This window comes from Canis lupus, chromosome 11, assembly GCF_003254725.2.
Source record: "Canis lupus dingo isolate Sandy chromosome 11, ASM325472v2, whole genome shotgun sequence".
Taxonomy (NCBI): Eukaryota; Metazoa; Chordata; class Mammalia; order Carnivora; family Canidae; genus Canis; species Canis lupus.
Window position 1 is genome coordinate 1,341,398 of NC_064253.1, and position 21,163 is coordinate 1,362,560.

At 56.7% G+C, this 21,163-nt stretch overlaps 1 protein-coding gene across 2 annotated transcripts in view; it reads left to right on the forward strand.

Moving 5' to 3' along the window:
- The window catches only part of FLT4 (fms related receptor tyrosine kinase 4), a 39,496-nt gene extending 25,373 nt beyond the window's left edge, over positions 1-14,123 (forward strand). Inside the window, exons 19-31 of one of the 2 annotated variants that reach the window (XM_025446560.3) lie at positions 199-312; positions 451-539; positions 682-832; positions 1,345-1,439; positions 1,803-1,925; positions 2,966-3,077; positions 4,361-4,460; positions 4,805-4,910; positions 5,461-5,606; positions 6,710-6,830; positions 7,892-7,977; positions 12,229-12,342; positions 13,074-14,123. In XM_025446560.3, coding sequence (XP_025302345.1) covers positions 199-312; positions 451-539; positions 682-832; positions 1,345-1,439; positions 1,803-1,925; positions 2,966-3,077; positions 4,361-4,460; positions 4,805-4,910; positions 5,461-5,606; positions 6,710-6,830; positions 7,892-7,977; positions 12,229-12,342; positions 13,074-13,179 — 1,463 coding nt within the window. In that variant the 3' untranslated portion in view covers positions 13,180-14,123. Of the gene's footprint in view, positions 1-198; positions 313-450; positions 540-681; positions 833-1,344; positions 1,440-1,802; positions 1,926-2,965; positions 3,078-4,360; positions 4,461-4,804; positions 4,911-5,460; positions 5,607-6,709; positions 6,831-7,891; positions 7,978-12,228 lie in introns of both variants that reach the window. The other variant, XM_049116458.1, reaches the window with a different exon arrangement.
- Positions 14,124-21,163: the final 7,040 nt, after the last annotated feature.

The window sequence follows — 21,163 nt, forward strand, 5'->3', positions numbered from 1 at the left end:
CTTTTCACGGAGGCGTTAGACTCAGATCTGAGCAGTCCTTCCCAATCCGGCCTGGAACTGCGGCCTCAGGAGGCGAGCGGGTCAAGCCGGGGACCCTGGCCCGCCGCGGCAGGCGCCCTAGCTGCGCCTCGTCTGGGCCGGCGGCAGGGGTGGGGGCGGCGGGCCCGGCACCGCGCGAAGCCCCCGTGTCCCCTCCAGAGGGCGCCACAGCCAGCGAGCACCGCGCCCTGATGTCGGAGCTCAAGATCCTAATCCACATCGGTAACCACCTCAACGTGGTCAACCTCTTGGGCGCGTGCACCAAGCCCAACGGTAGGGAGCTCGGCCGGGGCTGGCGGGGCTCCCGGGGCGGGGGGCGGGGGGCGGGGCTCGCGGGGCTCCCGGGGCGGGGGGCGGGGTCCGAGCTGCCCCGCTCGCGCTCCCAACCGCCCCGCTCCCGCGCGGCCCTAGGCCCCCTCATGGTGATCGTGGAGTTCTGCAAGTACGGCAATCTCTCCAACTTCCTGCGGGCCAAGCGGGAGGCCTTCAGCCCCTGTGCGGTACGTGGGGCCCTGCCGAAGGCCCGAGTCCTGCCGGGAGCCTGCAGGGACGCGGGGGCGGGGGCGGGCGGGGGCGGGGGGGGCGGGGCGGGGGCGCCCGGCGTGGGCGCGGAGCCCCCTCACGCCCGCTCTGCACTCGCAGGAGAAGTCCCCTGAGCAGCGAAGGCGCTTCCGCACCCTGGTGGAAGGTGCCAGAGCTGACCGGAGGAGGCCGGGAAGCAGCGAGAGGGCCCTACTGTCCCGGCTCCTCATGGGCAAGGGCGGGGCAGGGCGGGCGCCTCCGGGCCCGGGAGGTGAGAGCCTGGCTTCCCCTTGCCCAGGGAGGGGCCTTAGGCACGATCGGGGACCACGGGAGAAGCGGGCCCCAGGCCCTCCTGGAGGGGCTTGCATGGGTGAGCGTGTAATGGATTTTCCTTTGGAAGGGAGGAGGACCCCACAGGGGCAGTTTCCACAGAGACTTTTGACGTTTGGGCATCAGCACTGGCTATCTAGGCATTGGCCTTCCAGGCAAGGGTGGGAGCGGACAGGCAAAAGTAGCAGGTGCAAGGTACGAGGATGCAACAGTATTCACCTTTCTGGGAGTGGTTCGTGGGTTTGCAGAGCGCTAGATGCTGAGGGGCAGGAGAGGGGGCCCACCCGCTTGTGAGCTAGTGCCAGGAGCTTCAGGGGCCTGACCAGGAGGGATGAGGCCAGGCTTAGTGATCGAGTGCCCTCTTTGGGGAAGGGTATTGATGGGAGTCATGGAAGAGCCCCACCCCCCACTGCCCACCCCCACCAGCTGAGCCTGCCTTGCTCCTCTGTGCAGCCCAGGACTTGTGGCTGAGCCCGCTGACCATGGAAGACCTTGTCTGCTACAGCTTCCAGGTGGCCCGAGGGATGGAGTTCCTGGCCTCACGCAAGGTGACCACCCCAGCAGGCCCCTCCAGAAGGGAGAAGGGTGCATACGCCCTGTTCATCTCACTGCACAGCGATGCTGTGGTCAGCACACGTTTCTCCCACTTTGCAGAGGAGGGAACTGTGACCAGAGTGTGCGAGTGATTTCGTGATATCTCTAGCCAGTCAGTGTACAGAAGGGTTGTAGGATCTGTCCTACCCCACAGCCTCCTCTGCCTCCCCATTTCCATGAACCCTCTGCATGGAGAATTCTGGGAGAGCATAGAAACCTCTCCCAGAAAGAGCAGGGCTCAGGTGGGGGGGGAATGAGGGGGCCTCAGGGATCTGTGCTGACCACCCTCTCGCACCCCTCCCATCCTGTACCCCTAGTGTATCCACAGGGACCTGGCTGCTCGGAACATCTTGCTGTCAGAAAGCGATGTGGTGAAGATCTGTGACTTCGGCCTGGCCCGAGACATCTACAAAGACCCTGACTATGTGCGAAAGGGCAGTGTGAGTGCAGGCCACAGAGGGAGGGCCGAGAGTCAGCTGGGGGACTCAGTGCCATCTACATGGAAGGTCTGAGAACCACCTACAGGGACCTTAGTGGCCCCAACAGGGCACATGGGGCAGGGGCACAGAGATGGGAGCTGACAACTGGAGCCTGTGTTTGGCCCCATGGCTGTGCCCATTAGGTGGACACAGCTGACTGCATGTCTGCTGAGCAGGATGGCCATTGAAAAGTATATGGGTGCTGGGAGCAGCGTGTGTCTCATTGGTGGTGCTCAGAGGTGGCAAGAGGCACTTGGATGAACACTCAAAGCAAATTGGGGGTTCATCCCCAGAGGAGGAAGGAAAAGGCTTGCAGAGAGGGGGTAGTGGGCAGCGTGGGGCTAGGATGTGGTGGGTCAGCCTGCAAGGTTTTTGCCCTTCATTCTAACTCGCGAGTGGGCAGAGGCAGGTAGAGGGGAGAGTCAGGTGAAGCCCCATCTGCAGACTATGAGGAAAGAGGAGTCAGTGTGCTGGGGGTGAAGGCAGAGGCCTATCATGGGGGCCAGGACCCTCAGGGCTCCCAGGTAGAGGCCCTAGAGGTAGAGACACCGGCAGTGGATGGGGAAAGCACATCAGGAGCCACAGGACGAGGGATCAGGAGTGATGCCCAGCTTCCGGTGGGGGGCCAAGTGAACAACTGAGGGGGGATGGTGAGGGTGTGCAGGGTCCCATTTCCTCCAGAGACTGGGTCTCGGGTCTGAACGAGGAGGGGTCCCAAGTGCCCCCCCAACAGTGCACAGAGGAAGAAAGGGGCCCAGACAGACCCAGGAGAAAAGCAGCAGGGCAAAAGCCTTCAAGGAAGACACCAGGCACCTACGGGGTGGGGGCCGATTGTGACCGTCTTCTGAACACACAAGGGGTGGATTTGGCCATAGGTCTTTCTTGGGGTGTGGCTGCAGGGTTCTGGGGAGGCTACAGGTGAGAGAGGGGCTACCCAAGGGTTTGGCCTCTCCCTCTCTGCCCTCCCTCCATGGAGACATACTTCCTTCGGCCTCCCCCAGGCCCGGCTGCCACTGAAGTGGATGGCCCCTGAGAGCATCTTCGATAAGGTGTATACCACGCAGAGTGATGTATGGTCCTTTGGGGTGCTGCTCTGGGAGATCTTCTCCCTGGGTAAGTGCAGGGCAGGGTGTGGGGGAGGGGAGAGGCAGGGTCACAGGCTGCAGCCCTTCTGAATGAAGCGGGGTGGGGGCTGGTGGCCCAGAGGTGTGCACCTGGAGCAGTCATTCAATGGCAAGTGGTTCAAGAGCCCTCCCTGTCTCTCCTCTGCCTCCAGCATGGGCCACGCTGGCCCCACCCCTGGAGGGTGCTGTGCTCGAGCTTCTGATGAGGCAGAGCCTATGTTTACTACCTGGTCCCCGGGATCACCACAGGTCCCCGAGGAGCGGCCTCATGTGTTCCCCAGATCTTCACCTCCCTGAATGACCTGTCACTGGGGATGCTTCTCCTGCCTTCAAGGGCTGGGGAGCGCCCTGGAGAAGACTGGATGCTCACTCAAAGAGTGTACCTACTTATGAGAGCTCCGCATAGGGCCCTGGGCCCTTCCCCCGGGAGCAAGATGAAGCCCCCGCGCCAGGGCAGAGGCAGGCAGTGAACAAAAGGAGAAGTAAAAGCACCAAAGAGCCACTATGATGAACACTATCACTAAAAATGCGAGGGCCTGGAGAGCACAGGGAGGGCAGGAGCTGTGTGTGAGCTGGGGAGGGCCCAGCTGATGAAGGGGTTTTGGGTCAGGCAGGCAGGCTGGAAGACAGCAGTCCAGGGTCGGGGGTACAGGTCCCCACCTGTTGGAGGTGGGCCAGGGGTGAGCAGGGGCATCAGGAGGTGCAGCAGGCAGGAGGATGGGAGGTCCGTGTAGCCCCTGCAAGCCAGCCAGGGTGACGACCTGGACTAGGTCTCAGGGGAGCCGCTCAGGGCTTTGAGCAAGGGAGAGAGCAGTGTGACTTATCTTGCAAAGATAAGCCTGCTTCTGTGGAGACAGGCTCTTCGGGGCTGTTCTTCCTATGGTCAGAAGAGGCGAGGTGCTGTAGGGCAAGGAGGAGTTAGGTCCTGGGTATCTTGGCAAAGCCTCAAGATTTAGGAAAGGATTGGACTGAGTGGCCAGGGAGGGCGTCTCTGAAGAAGGTTCATTGTGACAGGCATGGCTCAATTGGCTCAGTGTGGCTCCCTGACCCTGGTGATCCCCCCCTGTTTTCATCCATCATCCTCTCTTAACCAAGTGGGGAACTATCATTGGGAGCAGAAGTGCCTTGGCTGCCCACCCCCCTCAACTCTGGCCTGGAAGCAGCAGGACCAGTCCCCTGCCACAGGGGGCCAGGACAGAGGCAATTTGGGGAGCTTGGCTGAGCAGGTGCTGGCTCCCCACCCACCCCTACCTCATCCTGTTCTGCCCTCAGGGGCCTCCCCCTACCCGGGGGTGCAGATCAATGAGGAGTTCTGCCAGAGGCTGAAAGAGGGCACACGGATGAGAGCCCCGGAGCTGGCCACTCCTGCCATGTGAGTCTCCCTGCTGGCTCTGCAGGTGGGGGAAGAGGGGCCAAAAGGGGGCATTGCCACAGGTGGGGGTTCTTGGATGCAGGCATAGGAAGAGCAGGATGCAGGCAAGGGGCAGCCGTGGGGAGGTGGTGCAGGCACAGGGCTGGGGTAGAGGCCTGCAGATGAAGATCTTACTCCACCCCTGACCCACCCACTGGTCCATTGAGGGCTCTCCTCCCTGCAGGCAGAAGAGACTGGGTGGGCAGAGGGGTTTGAGGGACCGAGGTCATGCAGGGGAGCCGGGGTCTGCTGGTGCAGAGTGCAGGTGCGCTCCGACCACAGGCCAGAGCCAGTTTTGCCTGCAGACGCAGCATCATGCTGAGCTGCTGGTCAGGAGACCCCAAAGAGAGGCCTGCATTCTCGGAGCTGGTGGAGATCCTGGGGGACCTGCTCCAGGGCAGGGGCCAACAGGTAAGTCCTCTGCCTGCCCCATCCAGCTGTGGCAACCTCTGGCCCCAGCCCCAGAGCCATCAAGCAGGTGGCCAGGGTCCGTCTTTGGCCACGAGTAGTCCCCAGGCTGGTCTTCAAGGGGTCTTCAAGGAGCCCCTGTGTCCCATAGAAGGATAAGGTGTTCCCCTGCCTCTTTGCACTTCCATGTCCTGCAGCCCCACCCCCCGCGCCCACCCTGACTTCTGTCTCCCTCTCACTGTGTGCCTGGGGGTGCAGGGAGCAAAGCCAGACCAGGGCTTCCCCGATGCTTTGGGGTCTAGGGGAGAGAGCAGGGACTGCCTGCAGCACTTGGAGTCCAATTCTGCCCCCAAACAGGGGCCCCCCGCTGTGCCCTCCTCCTTGTAAATGGAGGGCTATTGGGAGAATTTACCAGACAGGCTCATTTAACCCTCAGAGTGCCTGGAAGCACAGTAATTCACCAGCCAGGAGCCCCAGCAGTCCCAGGCACAGGGGTGGGGGCTGAGGAGGCACGGCAGTCTCTGATACTGGTGGCCTCTGCCATTCCTTCCAGGAGGATGAGGACTGCATGGCCCCCTGTGGCTCTCAGAGCTTGGAGGAGGGCAGCTTCTTGCAGGCGTCCACCACGGCCCTGCATGCTGCCAAGGCCGACATCGAGGACAGCCCACTGAGCCTGCACCCACACAGCCTGGCCACCAGGTCAGCCGCCCTGCCCAGATCCCAGGATTCCCTGGGGCAGGGAGAAAGCAGTTTGGACGTGGTATATTTTATTCTCACTAGTCATCAAGGAACCGCAAACTATAAGGACTTGAGAGGCCATTGTACACCAACTCAAAGAACACAGTGATTTTAAGTGACAGTACTGGGAACAGTGGCTCCCTAGAGGGCCTGCTTAGCCTTGGGGCCCCTCCAAGGCCGTGTAGCCTGCGCCTTGGCTTTTCTCTGCACCCCCTCAGACCTTCTCCCTGCCCTGCAAGCCTCCTCTGGTTCTGGTACTCCTACTCCCTGAAAGCCCCTCCCTGCAATTTGAAATCTGGGATCCTGGGAGCAGAGCAGGCCAGCCACTCACTAGTATTCAGGATTTTTTTTTTAAGATTTTATTTATTTACTTATAAGAGACACAGAGAGAGAGGCAGAGACACAGGCAGAGGGAGAAGCAGGCTCCCTGCAGGGAGCCCAGTGCAGGACTCGATCCCAGGACCCTGAGATCACAACCTGAGCCAAAGGCAGATGCTCAACCACTGAGGCACCCAGGCGTCCCTGATATTCAGGTTTTAGAATGCAGCCTAAGTTCCTGGAGTTCTGGATCTGAGGTCTCTTGCTGATGGCTATTTACACTCCAGGAAGGCTGTTCACATTCCCACTGGTGTTGCCAAGAGAAGGGCTCTGAGACCTGCCACCCTCGTGTCCCAGGACAGGAACAGCCAGCGGGCTCCCACCAGGCTCCTTCCACCAGCCACCCCAGCACACATGTGAATGTGAACATACACACACGTACACATGCACAGTCCTGCACACACCAGACTGCCTGCCTTGCCCGGAGTGGCCCGTTCTGGGGTGAAAGCCTCCCCACATCTCACCAGCTCCATGCCACACCCCTCAGCTCCCATGTCCCTCCTCTTGCACAGGAGAGGAGATAGCTCAGCACAGGGGGGACCCCGAGAGGAGCCCAGACCAGCAGTCAAATCCAGGCCCCATCCTCATAGCTCCAGCCTGGAGTCCTTCTGGGAGGAGAGGAGCAGAAGGAGAGGCAGAGAGAACTCTCTGGGGCACATTTCTTCAGCACTGTTTTCTCCCCTCAGATATTACAACTGTGTGTCTTTTCCGGGGTGCCTAGCCAGAGGGACTCAGACCCAGGGCCCCTCCAGGATGAAAACATTCGAAGAATTTCCCATGACCCTGACCACCTACAAGGCTTCCGTGGTAAGTGGGGTGGGGTGCGCCTGCACCCCCCAGATCAGGGTGGCTAAGCTTTCTCTGCCAAGAGGAACTATCAGGGACTCCCGAGTGCAGCAGGGGAAACCAGCTCAGGAAAGGGTACCAACTGCCCCTCGAAATTTCAAGCACAGATTATGCCTCGGGCATGTTGGGGTCTATGTGCCCCTGCAATGCCACCGTCTTTCTACTGCTTTCTCCTGTAACCTCACTCACACCGGGTCTCCCCTCCACACAGCAGAGAAACCCAGAGGATTGGTTGGATTATTATTGGATTAGCCCGAGGCAGGGCTTCCCTTTGGTGGCCTCCAAGCCATGTGGCCAAAGAGAAGGGGACAGTGTCCCTAGAGGAGGAAACCGGGGTATGGGGCCCAGGGCACAGCTGTGTCCTCAGATCTAGTCAAGCAGAGTGGGCCTCTCCTGGCACCATGAGGCTGGAGCCCCTGCATCCATTTCGTAAAAGGACAGATACATCCTCAGCTTGGTGCCAGTACACACAGCCTCCCTCCAGAAAGGCCTGCTCAGTGAGCGCTGGCCCCAGGCTCATGTTGCCAAGCACCACACAAAGAATGTTGGGGGGGCCCCAGCTCTGACAGGACTGCCGTTCCCCTCCATGTCATTCAAAACGAGAACCATGCCAAGTCCCTCACCATCTAAGGATTACAGAGCCCCACTAAACCTGGGATGTGTCTGCATGAGGACCATTTTTTTTACACTGGATTCTTTCTATGCACTCCCTGTTTCTCCTTGTATTCCTGCTCTGTCTGCACCCTGAGCACTTGCATGGCCACCTTGTAGGTTCCTCAGCGTGTGTGCACTATCCCAGGTTTGCCGCCTCCTGAGTACAGACCAGGCATGATCCCCAGCCTCAGTTTCCCCTCCTTGGCAGGGCTGTGTGACCCTCACTGTGCACTCCAGTGAGGAGTGGCCACCTGCTTTCCGCTCACTTTCTGCAGGACAGGTGTCAGGCCAGCATGTGGGTCCGTGCCACCCATGCCATCCTGACTGAGGGGCAGCTGCCAGCAGATGGCCTTGTTCTCTGTACACAGGATAACCAGACGGACAGTGGGATGGTGCTGGCCTCTGAGGAGTTTGAGCAGCTGGAGAGCAGGTACAGACAAGAAAGCGGGCTCAGGTAGGGCATCCAGAGCCTCTTTCCCTGCAGGGGGCCGGGAGGGGGAAGCTGGCTGGGCCTGTGTGCACCCATCACTGACTCACCTGAAACCTTTTATGGCTCCCTACTGCTTTTCTGTGTATTCAAAGCAAGCTTCCCTAGAACTCTAGGCCTTTGGCCACCAGCCCTCCCAGAGAAGCCCCCCCCTAACCATCACCATCCTGGCCCAGCACACCTGCTGCTCATCCCTACACCCCCTTCCATTTGACAGATGCTCAGATGCCACCTCTCTGTGAACCAAGTATGATCACCATGCCCACCGTACATGCACACCCCTCCACAGCTGGGGGACACCACCACCATCCCCAGGCCCCACTACGTTTAAGCTTGATGGTGCAGGAGCCAGACAGATCATGTGACCTGGAGTTGGCTGGTGTCCTATGTTGATAAGAATGCAGTCACAGAGAAACCCTCATCTAAGAAGCTAGCCCCCCCACCAAAAAAAAATCCCTGAACGTTTAATCTTTTAAAGGTATAGATGAAGTTATAGACATTATAGTTACATGTCTATCCATTCGCTCAATTAATCAACTTGCACATAGCTGTTTAAATGACAGGACCTATGGGGCACCTGACTGCCTCTGTCAGTAAAGCATGGGACTCTTGATCTGTGCCTTTGTCAGGAGCCCTTTTTTGGGTCATCTGACACAATTTTCCAGAACAAATCCTGGCCTCTGCCTATGCTGTTTATTAATCATTGTATGATGTTGTCATTAAGTATTTTACCCCAGACCCCAAGTATTTATGTGTATCACATTAGAATAGTTGATGTGATTCTTCACCTTTCTGGTAGGTGCATTTATGATCTGTGCAACTGAACCAAGTAGGGGTTCTTTTCCCAGCTGCCTACAAAGGATGTGTTTGCAAAGCTGGGGATGCTGGTGGATGTGGGGGTCACATACCCAGCCATAATTACTGCATCTGCACCATGCATCTTGACCTCCTTTTTTTGTTTCTATTGATTCTATCAGGTGATCTCTGTTAGTAACCTAGTTTATTTACTCATGAGAGACACAGAGAGAGAGGCAGAGACACAGTCAGAGGGAGAAGCAGACTCCCTGCAGGGAGCCCTATATGAGACTTGATCCCAGGCCCCGGATCATGACCTGAGCTGAAGGCAGAAGCTCAACCACTGAGCCACCCAGGCATCCCTGTTAGTAACCTAGTTTAATGCTAATTGCATTTTTGGAAATAGTTTCTGGCTAATATTTCTTTACCAAACAGTATTTTATATCTCAAAAAAAAAAAAAAAACAGTAATTCCATAAAAGGGTTAGCCAGAGGATGATTGCCACTTAAATTCTAATCTCCACACATCTTCATAAAAACACTTGGAGCAAGGCCACTTAGAGCCCATGCCCATGACATAAGCAGGAGAGAGACTGGAGTTTATGTGCAAGTAGGGAACTCAGTACTGGGACCAGCAGAGCCATACCTGAGTCATGGTGGAAGGAGAGAAAGAGAAGGACTGCCCTGGGAAAGAGAAGTGTTTCAAGGTCCTTGGGACAAACCAGGGGGATGATGAAGGAGACAGAGGTCTGGTGAAGGAGAGCAGGGCTCCAGGGCAAATCTAAGGCACCAGACGCAGCCGTCTTGTAAAGGCATTGCTTCTGAACAGCCAGTGAGCAGGAAGTGAGTGCTTAGTGGTGAAGGAAGAAGAAAGTTGCAGAAAATAAGAATCCTCCAAAAGTAAGAATCCAGAAGACAAGGGAACCTGGGTGGCTCAGTGGTTGAGCGTCTGCTTTCGGCTCAGGTCGTGATCCTAGGGTCCTGAGATCAAGTCCTGCATCAGGCTCCCCACAGGGAGCCCACTTCTCCCCCTGCCTATGTCTCTGCCTCTCTCTCTCTGTGTCTCTCATGAATAAATAAAATAAAAAAGAATCCAGAAGACAGATATACACCCAAGGAAACCATTTATTACAGAAACTGCACCTACAGGAGTAGCAACAGCCCTATTGTCCACACAGGTTGCCTTGGAAACATATGACCAGCCCCTGAGAGGTGCAACAGGTCACCTGGCAGGTACATTCACGCAGGTGGAACATTCTCCAAACAGGTGCAAGGATAGAACATGCCTTGGAGGGCGCTGTAGGGGAGAAGAAGGAGGGAGTCTACCTGCCTAGTTCTTTTCCTGTCTCCTGTGAACCACTGATCAGCAACCCCTACCATGGGGTCCTCACTTCTGAGTCACTCATCTGTCCCTTTCAGTGGCCATGCAGTATAGCAGATCCACACACCCTGCAGTGTGACATTTCCTCCAAGCGTGTAGGTAAGAGGAAGACCTAGAAGCCTTGGACTTGTGGTAGGTTGGCATGGCTGCACAGTAGCAGCCAGGCAGGACCTGGCACTCCCAGCAAAGTGACTGGTTGGTCCCTGGTGGCCATACAACACAGGACATGAATAGAACCTTTGCAAAGAAGGATGCAGTTGAAGAAATTCAATGTGATATCACAGATGTGGTTCTAATGCAACACTCCTAAATGAAGAAGCTTCTGAAACCATTCACATTCCCAACCCCCTTCCATAGGATAACCAGATATTTCTAGTCCAGGAAACCTCAGCATGAATAATCATGAACAGAAAAAATAAGCTCTATCCATACATATAAGAATAAAAAGAATGAGAATGAAAACTTTTCAGTAGGTTTAAAGACAAAAAAAAAAAAAAAGCAGGGAAAAGTGGATACAATACTACAATGTGACTTAAATATATAATTAAACAAGAAGTTGCACTGGGAACTAGAAACTCCAATTAGAATGGAATTCCATTAGGATGGAAATGACCAGTGTGAAGGAAAGATATTGAAATAAAAGACAAATCCCCTCAAAAATGAGATGCCCAAGGATCAGTAGATATAATTAGGGTACCCAAGGATCGATAGGTAGGATCGATTCTTCCTTCCAGGGAAAGACACTGAGGATGAACATGAAAAGACAAAAAGAAAAGAAAACCAAAATAAATAAGGAGGTTAGGAAGATCCGAAAGTTGGTAAATGCAGTAGCTGAGTAGGAAAGATCCAGGATATGTAAAATTGGAGCCTCCAAGAAACACGATGCCAGCAGTGAAACAGAACTAATATTTTAAACTTGTAATTCAAGGGCCCCTCTTAAGTGAAAGAAGAACTGAATCTACATATCAGAAGAGGGTCTGGGAAAAATACTCCAGAGCAGTAGACTTGGATGCACATCTTCGTTGAACTGTTAGATTTTCAAAATGAACATTCTGGGAACTCAGGCAAAAAGGCTGAGTCATTTATGAAGGAAAAAAAAGTCAAATCAATGCTTAGTAGCATACAAAGGAAAATCAAAACTAGTAGCAACAAAGCCATGTGTTCAAAAATCTCAAAGAATGGGGCGCCTGGCTGGCTCAGTTGGTTAAGCATGCAACTCTTGGTTTCAGCTCAGGTCATGATCTCAGGATCCTGAGATCCAGCTCTGCATTCAGTGGGGAGTCCACTTGAGGATTCTGTCTCTCCCTCTCCTGCTACCCCTCTCCCAACTCATGCTCTATCTCTCAAGTAAATAAGTAAATGTTTTGTTTTTGTTTTTGTTTTGTTTTGTTTTGTTTTGTAATCTCAAAGAAAGAGCTAAGTAGGGAGATCCTAGGGCCCTCAGTGAGGAGGCAAGGGTGGCGGCTGGCCTTAGCAGGGCCTCCCAGGTGGGAGAAAGAAGCCCAGGGCTCATTCTGAGAGTGACGAAGAGCCATTGGAGGGCCTGTCAGGAGGAGAAGGACATTCTCCAGAGGAAGGGGTTCTGAAGCAGGGTTGGGAGAAGAGGAGATGGGCCAGGATAGTGCAGGGCATTGGAGGTGGAGCCAAGCAGGGCACACAGAGAGGGTCTTGGGCACATTCTGGAGTCAGCACAGGCAGAACTTCCGGATTGGGTGTGAAGGGTTCGGGGATAAGGGCAGAACAAGAATGATGCCCGGGGGCCTGAGTCTCGGTGCATTTACAGAGATGGGCGAGTCTGAGAGAGAAGCGGGTCTGGGGGACGTTGTCTGTTGTCCTGCCCCCGGGTTCAGGACAGAGGAAGCTTCCGTGTTTGCCAACATTCCCGTCAGTCCCATTCGATGTGAGTCAGGTCTGTGCTCCCAAGGTCTCTGGGCTCCCTTGATGCTCCAGCTCTGTCTTGGGTGATTCCAGCCAGACCCCAACCAGGGTCTTGTCCCCATTTTCTCTTTGTCTTACTGACCGTCACCTTCCCTGTCTCCGCAGCTGTAAAGGATCGGGCCGGAATGTGGACATGACCAGGGTGCACCCCGACAGCCAGGGGTGGCGACAGCGGCCAGACCAGGGGGCGCAGGGAGGCCAGGTGTTCTACAACAGCGAGTACGGGGAGCTGGCGGGGCCACACGATGAGGGCGACTGCCCCCCGTTGGCCCGCACTCCCTTTTTCACCGACAACAGTTACTGAGTCAGTCCTGGGCAAGGCCCCCAAGACCTCAAGTCTAAGAGTTGGTGGGGGCCACGCCTGGCTGAAGGCCCAGGCTGAGAACTCTTCTCCCTCAGCTTGAACCATGAGGTGTTTCCTCCTCCCTACTTAGGAAGAGCCAAACCCAGGCTCCAGGGGCTCCCCTAGGTTCCATCACCACACGTGACCCAGGCCACCTTGTGGCTCCTCCAGGGCCTTCGTCCCTCCAGATTCAGATTCCATTCACCCCCACATCCACAGGGCATCCTGATTGCCTCCTCCCACCATGGTGGGTGGTAGCATGATCCCCATCTTCTGAGGAGGACACTGAGGGTCTGCGAGTAACAGAGGTGGGGGTGGAGCCAACATGGGCTGGGGTCTCCAGGTCCCACACCACTGTCCTGTGGAAATGGCTTTCTTGCCTCTCCGAAGCTGAGGTCAGGTGCCATATTTCCATCTCAAATAACAGATGAGGAACTGGAGGGGTAGGGTGTCCTCTCCTGAGCCTGGCCAGACAGCTCACCCTCCCGGGGGCCATGGTCTGTGCAGTGCCAGGCGTCACCATGTACCTCCACTGGGTGTTGACAGCTCTTCTTTTTTTTTTTTTTTTTTTGTTTGTTCGTTTTGTTTGTTTGTTTTTTTTTGACAGCTCTTCCACAGATGATTTTTCATTAGAACTTCAGAGACTGGGCTGCTGTGAAGAGTTTCTCTTTCTAAACTTTAGTCTGAGGGGGGCCCAGGGAAGGTTTTTGTGAATTTAGATGATTCTTGCCTCTGAACCCTGCCCCAGTCAGGTGCCCACATAGCACAAGCCGCTCTGGCCTCACCTGCCTGGCCCAAAATTGGAAGAAGCACCTGATGGTCCAGAGCTGAGAAATGCCTGGTTCTTCCCCCTGGATCTGCCACCCAAGGCACCTTCCAAGCTGTGAATAGCCTTTTGAGAAGCAAACACCGTGGACCCACTGAGGAAGGTCTCTAGTGCTGGCCCAGAGGAACCAGGGACATTGCTCTGTGCCAAGAGGCTGTCAGCAGGTGTTCTTGTGGCCCTGGGGGTGCCTGCGTGCTTCCCCCCGGTCTGTGCCTGATGGTGCCCTGGCCGGCCAAGACTCTGCTCTCTCAGGGAGCAGCCCAGGGCCCTCTGGAGGCTGGAGCTGTTCTGCCCAGGTCCCCTCCCCAATGCAGCACCTACTGCCCAGTTACCCCTACTCCCAGCTGGAGACAGAGCCTTCTCCAGATAGCACCACGGAAGTGGACAGTCCCTCCACCCTCGCCATGAGGCGCTTGCAGGACAGGCGGCCGTGCAGCGAGCAGGGGCTTGCCGCAGAACCCCCCACCCCTCTGCCTGCTGTGTATTGTTCCTTTGAGATATGTCGAATGCACGTGTGACATCCTCGCTGTCTCCAGTGGCCCTCCTTCTCTGATGTCACCTGGCCAGGAGACAGGGGTCTCAGGTTTACATGGTCGACATCCCAAGGCTGTTCTTAAGCAGAAGAGCAAGGTTCATGATGCAGGTGCAGGGGCGGTGCCCTGGAACCCTCCCTCCATGCATACCACGTATGTCACCTCTCTTCCTGTCACGTAACTGCACACACAAAACTGTACTGGGAAGAAAACCGACCACAGCCTTGTAGACCGTATGTTCTGAAAATATCTAAAGTATTTAACAAAAGATAATAATAAATTTGATGCCAGTCTTTGAGTTACGGTGAATGGGTTCTCCGCTAAGTCTCAGCTGCCCGGGAAGGTTGGATTCCAGGCTCCCTCCCACAGGGTCGGCAGTCCCCGGAGGCCACCAGCAGGGGGCGCTCAGGAAGCCTTGCTCCCCCAGCCTGGCCTGCTGCAAACCTGTCCTGATGTGAAGGGCCATGGCTCTCTGTCCCTGCCTGTTAGAGCCAAATGTGGCCTCAGGCCCTGAGGACCCGTGACTCATGGCCGGGGAGCACGGCCCAGGCTGGGTCGCTGCCACCGGGCCCCTGAGTTTCACTGGGCCTAGCAGGTGCCTTCGACCACCCCCATCTGCACACAGGGACAGCCCACAGGGGTGCCACAAGCACCTGGGTCACCTCCCCAGTTAATTGTGTGCCTGGCCTCTGAGGTCAGGAAGGTCTGAGCTGGGATCCCAGCTTCAGTCACCCCCAGACTGAGGCGTTCCAGCCAGGCAGGTGTGGCAGGGCCCTCCACAGCTCTGCCCTGCTGAGCTTGTGTGATTTCCCATCACAGGCGAACGCCTGGCTTAGAGGTGGCTGCAGATTGAGGCATGACACTAGCCATATGGATGTGGCCCAGCAGCAGGGGTTCAGAAGGGAGAGCAAGCCATGTGCCCTAGACTTCGCTTCAGGCTGGACCTAGGGATGTGGAAAATAGGCAGGGGACACCTCACCCAGGGAGCAGACCCTGTGGGCAGGCCTTATGCCTGCCCTGTCCAGGCCTTTCCGATGTTGGGAAACCTTCTGGGTGCCTGCATTCCTCCTCGGGCTCTGATGCCCACTGTCCTGGCTTTATTTTTGACTCTAGTGGGAAGAGCCCCTCCCCACAAAGGCACCTGTATGGATGGGTCTGTTGTTACTTCCATAATAAGTCTTATCTAAATGTGAGTACAGAAAAGAATACACACACCAATTAGGTTTAGGCATTTCAACTTTATCACATTACGGGTTGGATGAAGCCACTTTTCCTGGAGAGATACGTCAATCCGGGTGTCAGCCATCGGGATGCCTCCCTGGTTGCCCAGAGCCTGCCCACACATGAAGGAAAGCACCACTGTGCCCTGTTCCTGGCAGGGCTGTGCTCGCATTTCTGGGCTCCTCTGTCCTACCTGGCTGAATGCTCAGGGCTGTACTCAGTGTCACAAGGTCCCAGCCCTGCCTCACTCCCCAGAGCACCAAGTGTGAATGGGAACTCAGTCCGCACTGGGGCATTGGGGCATCCCATCAGTGTGTTCCCACCTTGGGAACCTCTCTGCCCCAGCCCCACACTCCTGTGAGTCGTGGCTCACCTTCTTTAGGGGGCATGGGGCCAAGGCCCACTGGAGTGTCCCTTGATGCTGTTTGTTACATCTTGACACCCATCTGACAGCCAAGGGAGCCACACATCGTCCTAGGCCATGGGGCACACAGAGTCTCAGTCCCACAGAACTCACAGGCCAGAGTCCATGCTGTCAGGAGTGACACTGGGCAGAGCTCGGCCTGGGAGGAAGAGTGGTAGCGAGGCTCAGCTCAGAAGGAAGGTGGGGTAGGAGTGGCAGGGGCATCTCATGGGGCCTGGGAGCCCAAAATTAGGAGGAGGTGGCCTCTTATTTTAAGGCCAGAGGAAAGTTTTGAGGAAGGACTGATGTGCTCTGACTTACATTTCAGTTCTTGAAGGAGCAGAGTGGGGCCTCCTGGGAAGCAGGGCCCAGATGGGAGGAGAGATGCTGGGCTGCCCCAGGCTGGGCTCTGAGCTGGAGGAGAAGATGTTCTGGGAGACACAGGAGCAGAGGAGGAGCTCGCTGTGAGCTGGGTCCCTGATCAGATTGGTTATGCAGGAAAAGCAACAAAAAACGCTTTTCCTATGTGGTCTTCTACCAAAGTGGGTTCCCAGACCTGCTGCACCCGCATCACCGGAAGCCCAGAGCATTCCCAGCCCAGCAGCCACAGTGCCAGGGGCAAGCCAGGACACAAACCCTGACTCACACCCGAGGCTCTTCCTGGCTTCCTCAGGCCCAGGAAAGTGCCGAAACCCAGAAGGGAAAAGAAAAAGTTCAGCAGGAAAGGAGTCGCTAGTCGACATCAGGTTTACCAGACAGGGTGGGCCTTTGGGGAAGAAAACAGGCCAGGGCAGTGGGAAGTCTGTCTTGAGAAGGATTTGAGTCAAAGTGGTGTTACCAGGGGGAAGTGTAGCCCTGGCATGAGGCTGACCTGGGAGTCAGTGGGCACCCTCTGTGGATCTGCTGCTCCTTATCTAGGGAGCCCCTGGAGCCCTCCCACTGCAGGCAGCAAGTGGGCCCCATGCTGGGCCGCAGGCGGGTGCACCTCGGGCCCTTTGGAGCCAGTCTGCAGGGAGACATAGAAACCCTATTACTTTCCTGCCAGAGCTGGACCAGAGGTGGCAAAGTTTGCCATAATGCAGGTGTCGGGGGTGGGGGTAATCCTGAAGGGTGACCGCGGAGAGGGAAGTGTGGATTTGGAAGGTAAAGCAGCATCCTGGAGGGCCTCAGCTGCCCTCCGTGGGGCGCAGGCTCTAGAGAGCCAAGTGGGTGCGGCTCCCAGGGTGACATCTCTGCACTGCCCTGGACGTGGCCAGAAATCCATCAGAGATGGTTTGGGTGGGGCCGCTGGGGAGACCAGTGGTTGAGCATCTGCCTTTGGCCCGGGGCGTGATCCTGGGGTCCTGGGATCGAGTCCCTCATCGGGCTCCCCACAGGGAGCCTGCTTCTCCCTCTGCCTGTGTCTCTATCTCTCTCTCTGTGTCTCTCATGAGCAGATAAATAAAATCTTAAAGAGAGAGAGAGATGGTTTGGGTGCAGCGGGCAGCCAGGCATTGCCCTCCCCCCTTCCTAGCTGCCCTTCCCTGGGGTGCAGCCAGGTGTCATGGTCCCCCCATGGCCTCTGAGAAATGGGAGTAGCAGAAGGGGATTGCTACTAAAACCCCTTGAAGGTGTTGAATCCGCCCCTAGCAGGCCTCTCCTTGTACGGCAGCAAGTACCTCCCTGCGTCGTGGGGCGCTGCTCCGGAGGCTGGGCTGGCATACCCTGCTGCGGCCCGAGCCACCTCCCGCCCCTCGCTGGGTGCTCCCGCCACAGCGCTGCTCGCTGGGGGACTTCCCAGTCCTGAGGGACACCTGGCATGGGGGGCGCCCAGGGAACTAGACAGACCCACCCACTGGCCAGACCTCAGAGGGGCCGCTGATGTTCTCGGGGCTGCGTTTCTTCTGACCTATGAGTGTGGTACGAGGCACCCCTTCACCCCACACCGGTCCCATTCAGGGAACCACCAGCAGCAGCATTTGCGGTCCCGGGATGCTGGGGCCCCACGCCAGCCCGGCCAAATGGGAAAACGGGGCCTGGTTATACGGATGTGAGCCAGCGGCTGCGGGGCCAGCACGGCTCTCGGCGCCGCGAGCCCCCAGAGCCCGGGAACCCGGAGCTTCGGACCTGGCGTGAGCCGCGCAGGGCAGCTTTCCCACCACGGCCACTGATGCCTCCGGCCACGGCCAACGGCTGCCCCCCCCCCCCCCCCCCCGCCGCAGGGCTTGGCGGGGACGCAGCCCTGGTCAGGGAAGGGGCAGAAGGAAGCACGCAAAGAAGCCAGGTCAGTATTGCCCCGAGAGAAGGCCCCGTGGAGACAGGGACACTTCCCAGAGCCGCAAGGCGCCAGGGCCCGGACGTGCACGCTGTGACAAAGAGGAAGGGGCCTGAGGGGAGGTGGGGCCAAGGCCCAGGACACCACAGCCCTCGGGGTCGGGCTCCGCAGCCAGCCTGCTCCTCTCAAGGCCGCCCCGAAGCCCTGCTGGACGGCCGCGTCCCCGCTCCCAGGGGAGCCCTGGCCATGCCCCCCGTCCTCGTGGGGGCGGCTCGAGGCAGGACAGTGGGGCACTTTCGGTGGGCTGGCACGGCGGGCCCGGCCCAGGAGGGCTTCCCGGGGAGGAGACAGGATGGCCACGGCCTTTGGGGGTCTCTGAGACCAGGCTGCCGTGGGGCGGGGTGGGGTGGGGTCCCAGGACCAAGGAGCCCCTCAGCGCTGCCCATTCCTGGGTGGGAAAGGACCCCAGAAAGAATGAGAAGGGCAGCGTGGGCACCGCTTCCAGGCTTGTGTGCGCACAGGCCGCGCAGGTGCAAACAGGGGGTTCAGGCGGAGGGTCTGTCCTGAGCCTGGGAACACTGCCAAATGTGCGTGGCCATCAGGGGACCCCGCGGCAGTGAGCTGTTGTAGGAAAAGCAGAAGGTTGGTATGGCGGACCCCCCGAGACCCAGGGCGCTCTGGTGATGTGCGGTAACCAAGGCCTCAGCCTGCACCGGGGGCTCGACCCACCCACAGGAGTGCCCAGAGTACCATGCTCCTTGCTAGGGGACAGAACTGGTGTCAGGGCCCACTGCAGCTTGCTCCACTTGCTTAGCCAGGCTAGGAGGCAGGGCTTGGAAATAGAGACGCTGACCTGGCACAAAGGGAATAAGAGAATAAGGGAGCTCCCGGGATGTCAGGGATAGAGCGGACAGTACGAGGTGGCCCCACCCGGATGTGAAGGGACTGTCGCCTGTGTCACAGCACAGGGACGACTATTGGAAGCCCCTGTCAGTGCTGCTGAAGTCAGAGCCATGGGGCCCCGGCAGACACGGCCAGCTCCCTGCCAGAGCATTGCCAGAGCTCCCTCCCACCCAAGCACCTAGCTCTGGGGTCTGGTGGGCTTCATGGTCCTTCTGCAGCCCAAAAGTTGGTACTTGACCCCGACACCCAAGGCCACCAAAGGTCTCATCCACCTTCAGCACCTCATTCCCAGAGGAGCGAGCCAATGTTTGTTTTGGCCCAAAAGAGGTCCTGCGAACATTGCCCAGGACAGGCTGACCGTGTCACCTGCAGGAGTGGCACCTCAGTGTCAGTGGCCCCTCTGGCAGCGGAAGGCAGGTGTGTACTGGAGCCGCTTGGGAAGGCCCAGGTGTGTACTATAGCTGCTGTCCATCCTGCACCTCTCCTCATGCTGGTGAGGCTCGGACACCCCTCTGGACACCCTCTGCTGGCCTGACACGGGGAGGAGGCTACACAGAGCTTGGAGGGTGTGGAGGGTGGAGAAGTACCCCAAAACTATCCAGATCCTATTTCCTGAGCCTCTGAATGTTAATCTTATATGGAAAAAGAGTGTTGGCAGATGTGATGAAGTTAATCATCCTGAAACGAAGATGAGGAGACTATCCTGGTGCCCGGAATGCACGTATGGCATGTAACCTCAAAGAAGGAGGCATAAAGATCTCTCTCTCTCTCTCTCTCTCTCTCTCTCTCACACACACACACACACACACACACACACACACACACAGAAGACAAAGTGGCTACATGACCACAGAGACAGAAATGGGAGTGGAACCAACACATGCCAAGGGATCTGAGCCGCCACCAGAAGCTGGGAGAGGCTCACAGAGCCTCTGGGGGGAGCTTGGCCCTGACAGCAGTCTTCATTTCCACCCAGAGATACTGGACTCCCAGCTTCCAGACAATGAGCAAATAAAAGTACATTGTTTTCAGCCACTAAGTACGTGGTGAGTTGTTCCCGGAGTGTCAGCATCCCCTGCTCTGCAGCACCCCAGGCTCAGGACAGACCCTCAGCTCCCCACCCACCACCACCACCACCTGCTGCCAGAGGTTCGCAGAGGATTAGGGTGGGGAGTGGGGGCATGAGGCGAAGGGTGAGGTAGGCCGCAAAGAAGTCCTGACCTTGACCATTAACAATTTAGGGACCTGAGGCCAGTCCCTCAGCCTCAGTTGTAACACGGGGCCCCCATGACACACACTTTGCTGGCTGGCTGTGGGGGGCTATTTCTGGAGCTGGAAATCTTGGGGTGCATTTGAAGAAGGCCTACCATCACTGCGCACAGGCTCATGGGAAGCGAGGAATAGGTCTACTCTGACCACCATCAGCCAGAAGGGGGCACAGAAGAGGGGGTGGGGGCTCTAGACACAGAGAACTTCAGGACAGGGATGCGGGGGTACTGCTGGAACGCCACCAGGAAGCCAGGGCTTCCAGGAACTCACAGATTGTCAGCCTCTACCTCCTCTGGCTTCACTCCAGTCTCTGCTGGCTGTCAGCCTTCTCTGGTCATATCTGCATGGTGAAAGGTGTCCCCGGGTCAAGTCCCAAGGCCCCACACAAAGACTGCTCAGGTACAGATCAGCACGTCTGAGGCTCCAGGACAGGAGCCTGGATAAGGTCCTGGCATGCAGGGGTTCCCACCCGGCACAGTGCCGACTCCCCCTAGTCAGCACCTTGTAGAAACATGGTAGCTGTCTCTGTACTTGAGGTGGACTTGAAGGCAAACAGGCCAGCGAAGCAAGCATGACCAGGTCGCCAGGCTGAGCTCTCCCCGCACAAAGAACAGGACCCTCACCTTTTCTGTCAGCTTTCCCTCTGTGGGGAAGCACAAGTTGGACTTGATCAACAGCCTGTGACCTTGACTGAAAGTCAGGGCAGAGCCAGGCCCTGCGCTAGGCCCTAGTGCCTGGCCTTCTGACCCAGCGACCACCAGACCAGGCTACACAGGCTTGGGCAATGCTGGAGTGCCCAGGCTGCATCACAGCCAGAGTGGAGTGCAGAGGAGCAGGTGATCCCCCACATACCCCAGCCCAGTCCAGATGCACAACATTTTCCTGCATCATTTTTGGCAGTGACATTATGAAGACAGCCCGTGGTTTCCGTGACTATGCACCAAGTTGTCCCCAGTTACTTCCAATAGAAGCAGATGGCTTCTGCACTAGGGACAGTAGGCCCAGAGCCAGGAGCTGGTGAGGCACTTAAGGCCTTGAAAAGGTTTTCATGTTAGTTTCTCTTTAAATAATTTTTTTTAAAAAGCAATATAATAGTAATGAATATGTATAATAGTGGATCCAGCTGAGATTGATCAGTGCAGCCATGAAATATATATATATATATATATATATATATTATATATATATATATTTACTTTTTAAAAGATATTTATTTATTTGATTATTTATTTATTTATTTATTTATTTATTTATTTATTTATTAGAGAGACAGCACAAGCAGGGTGAG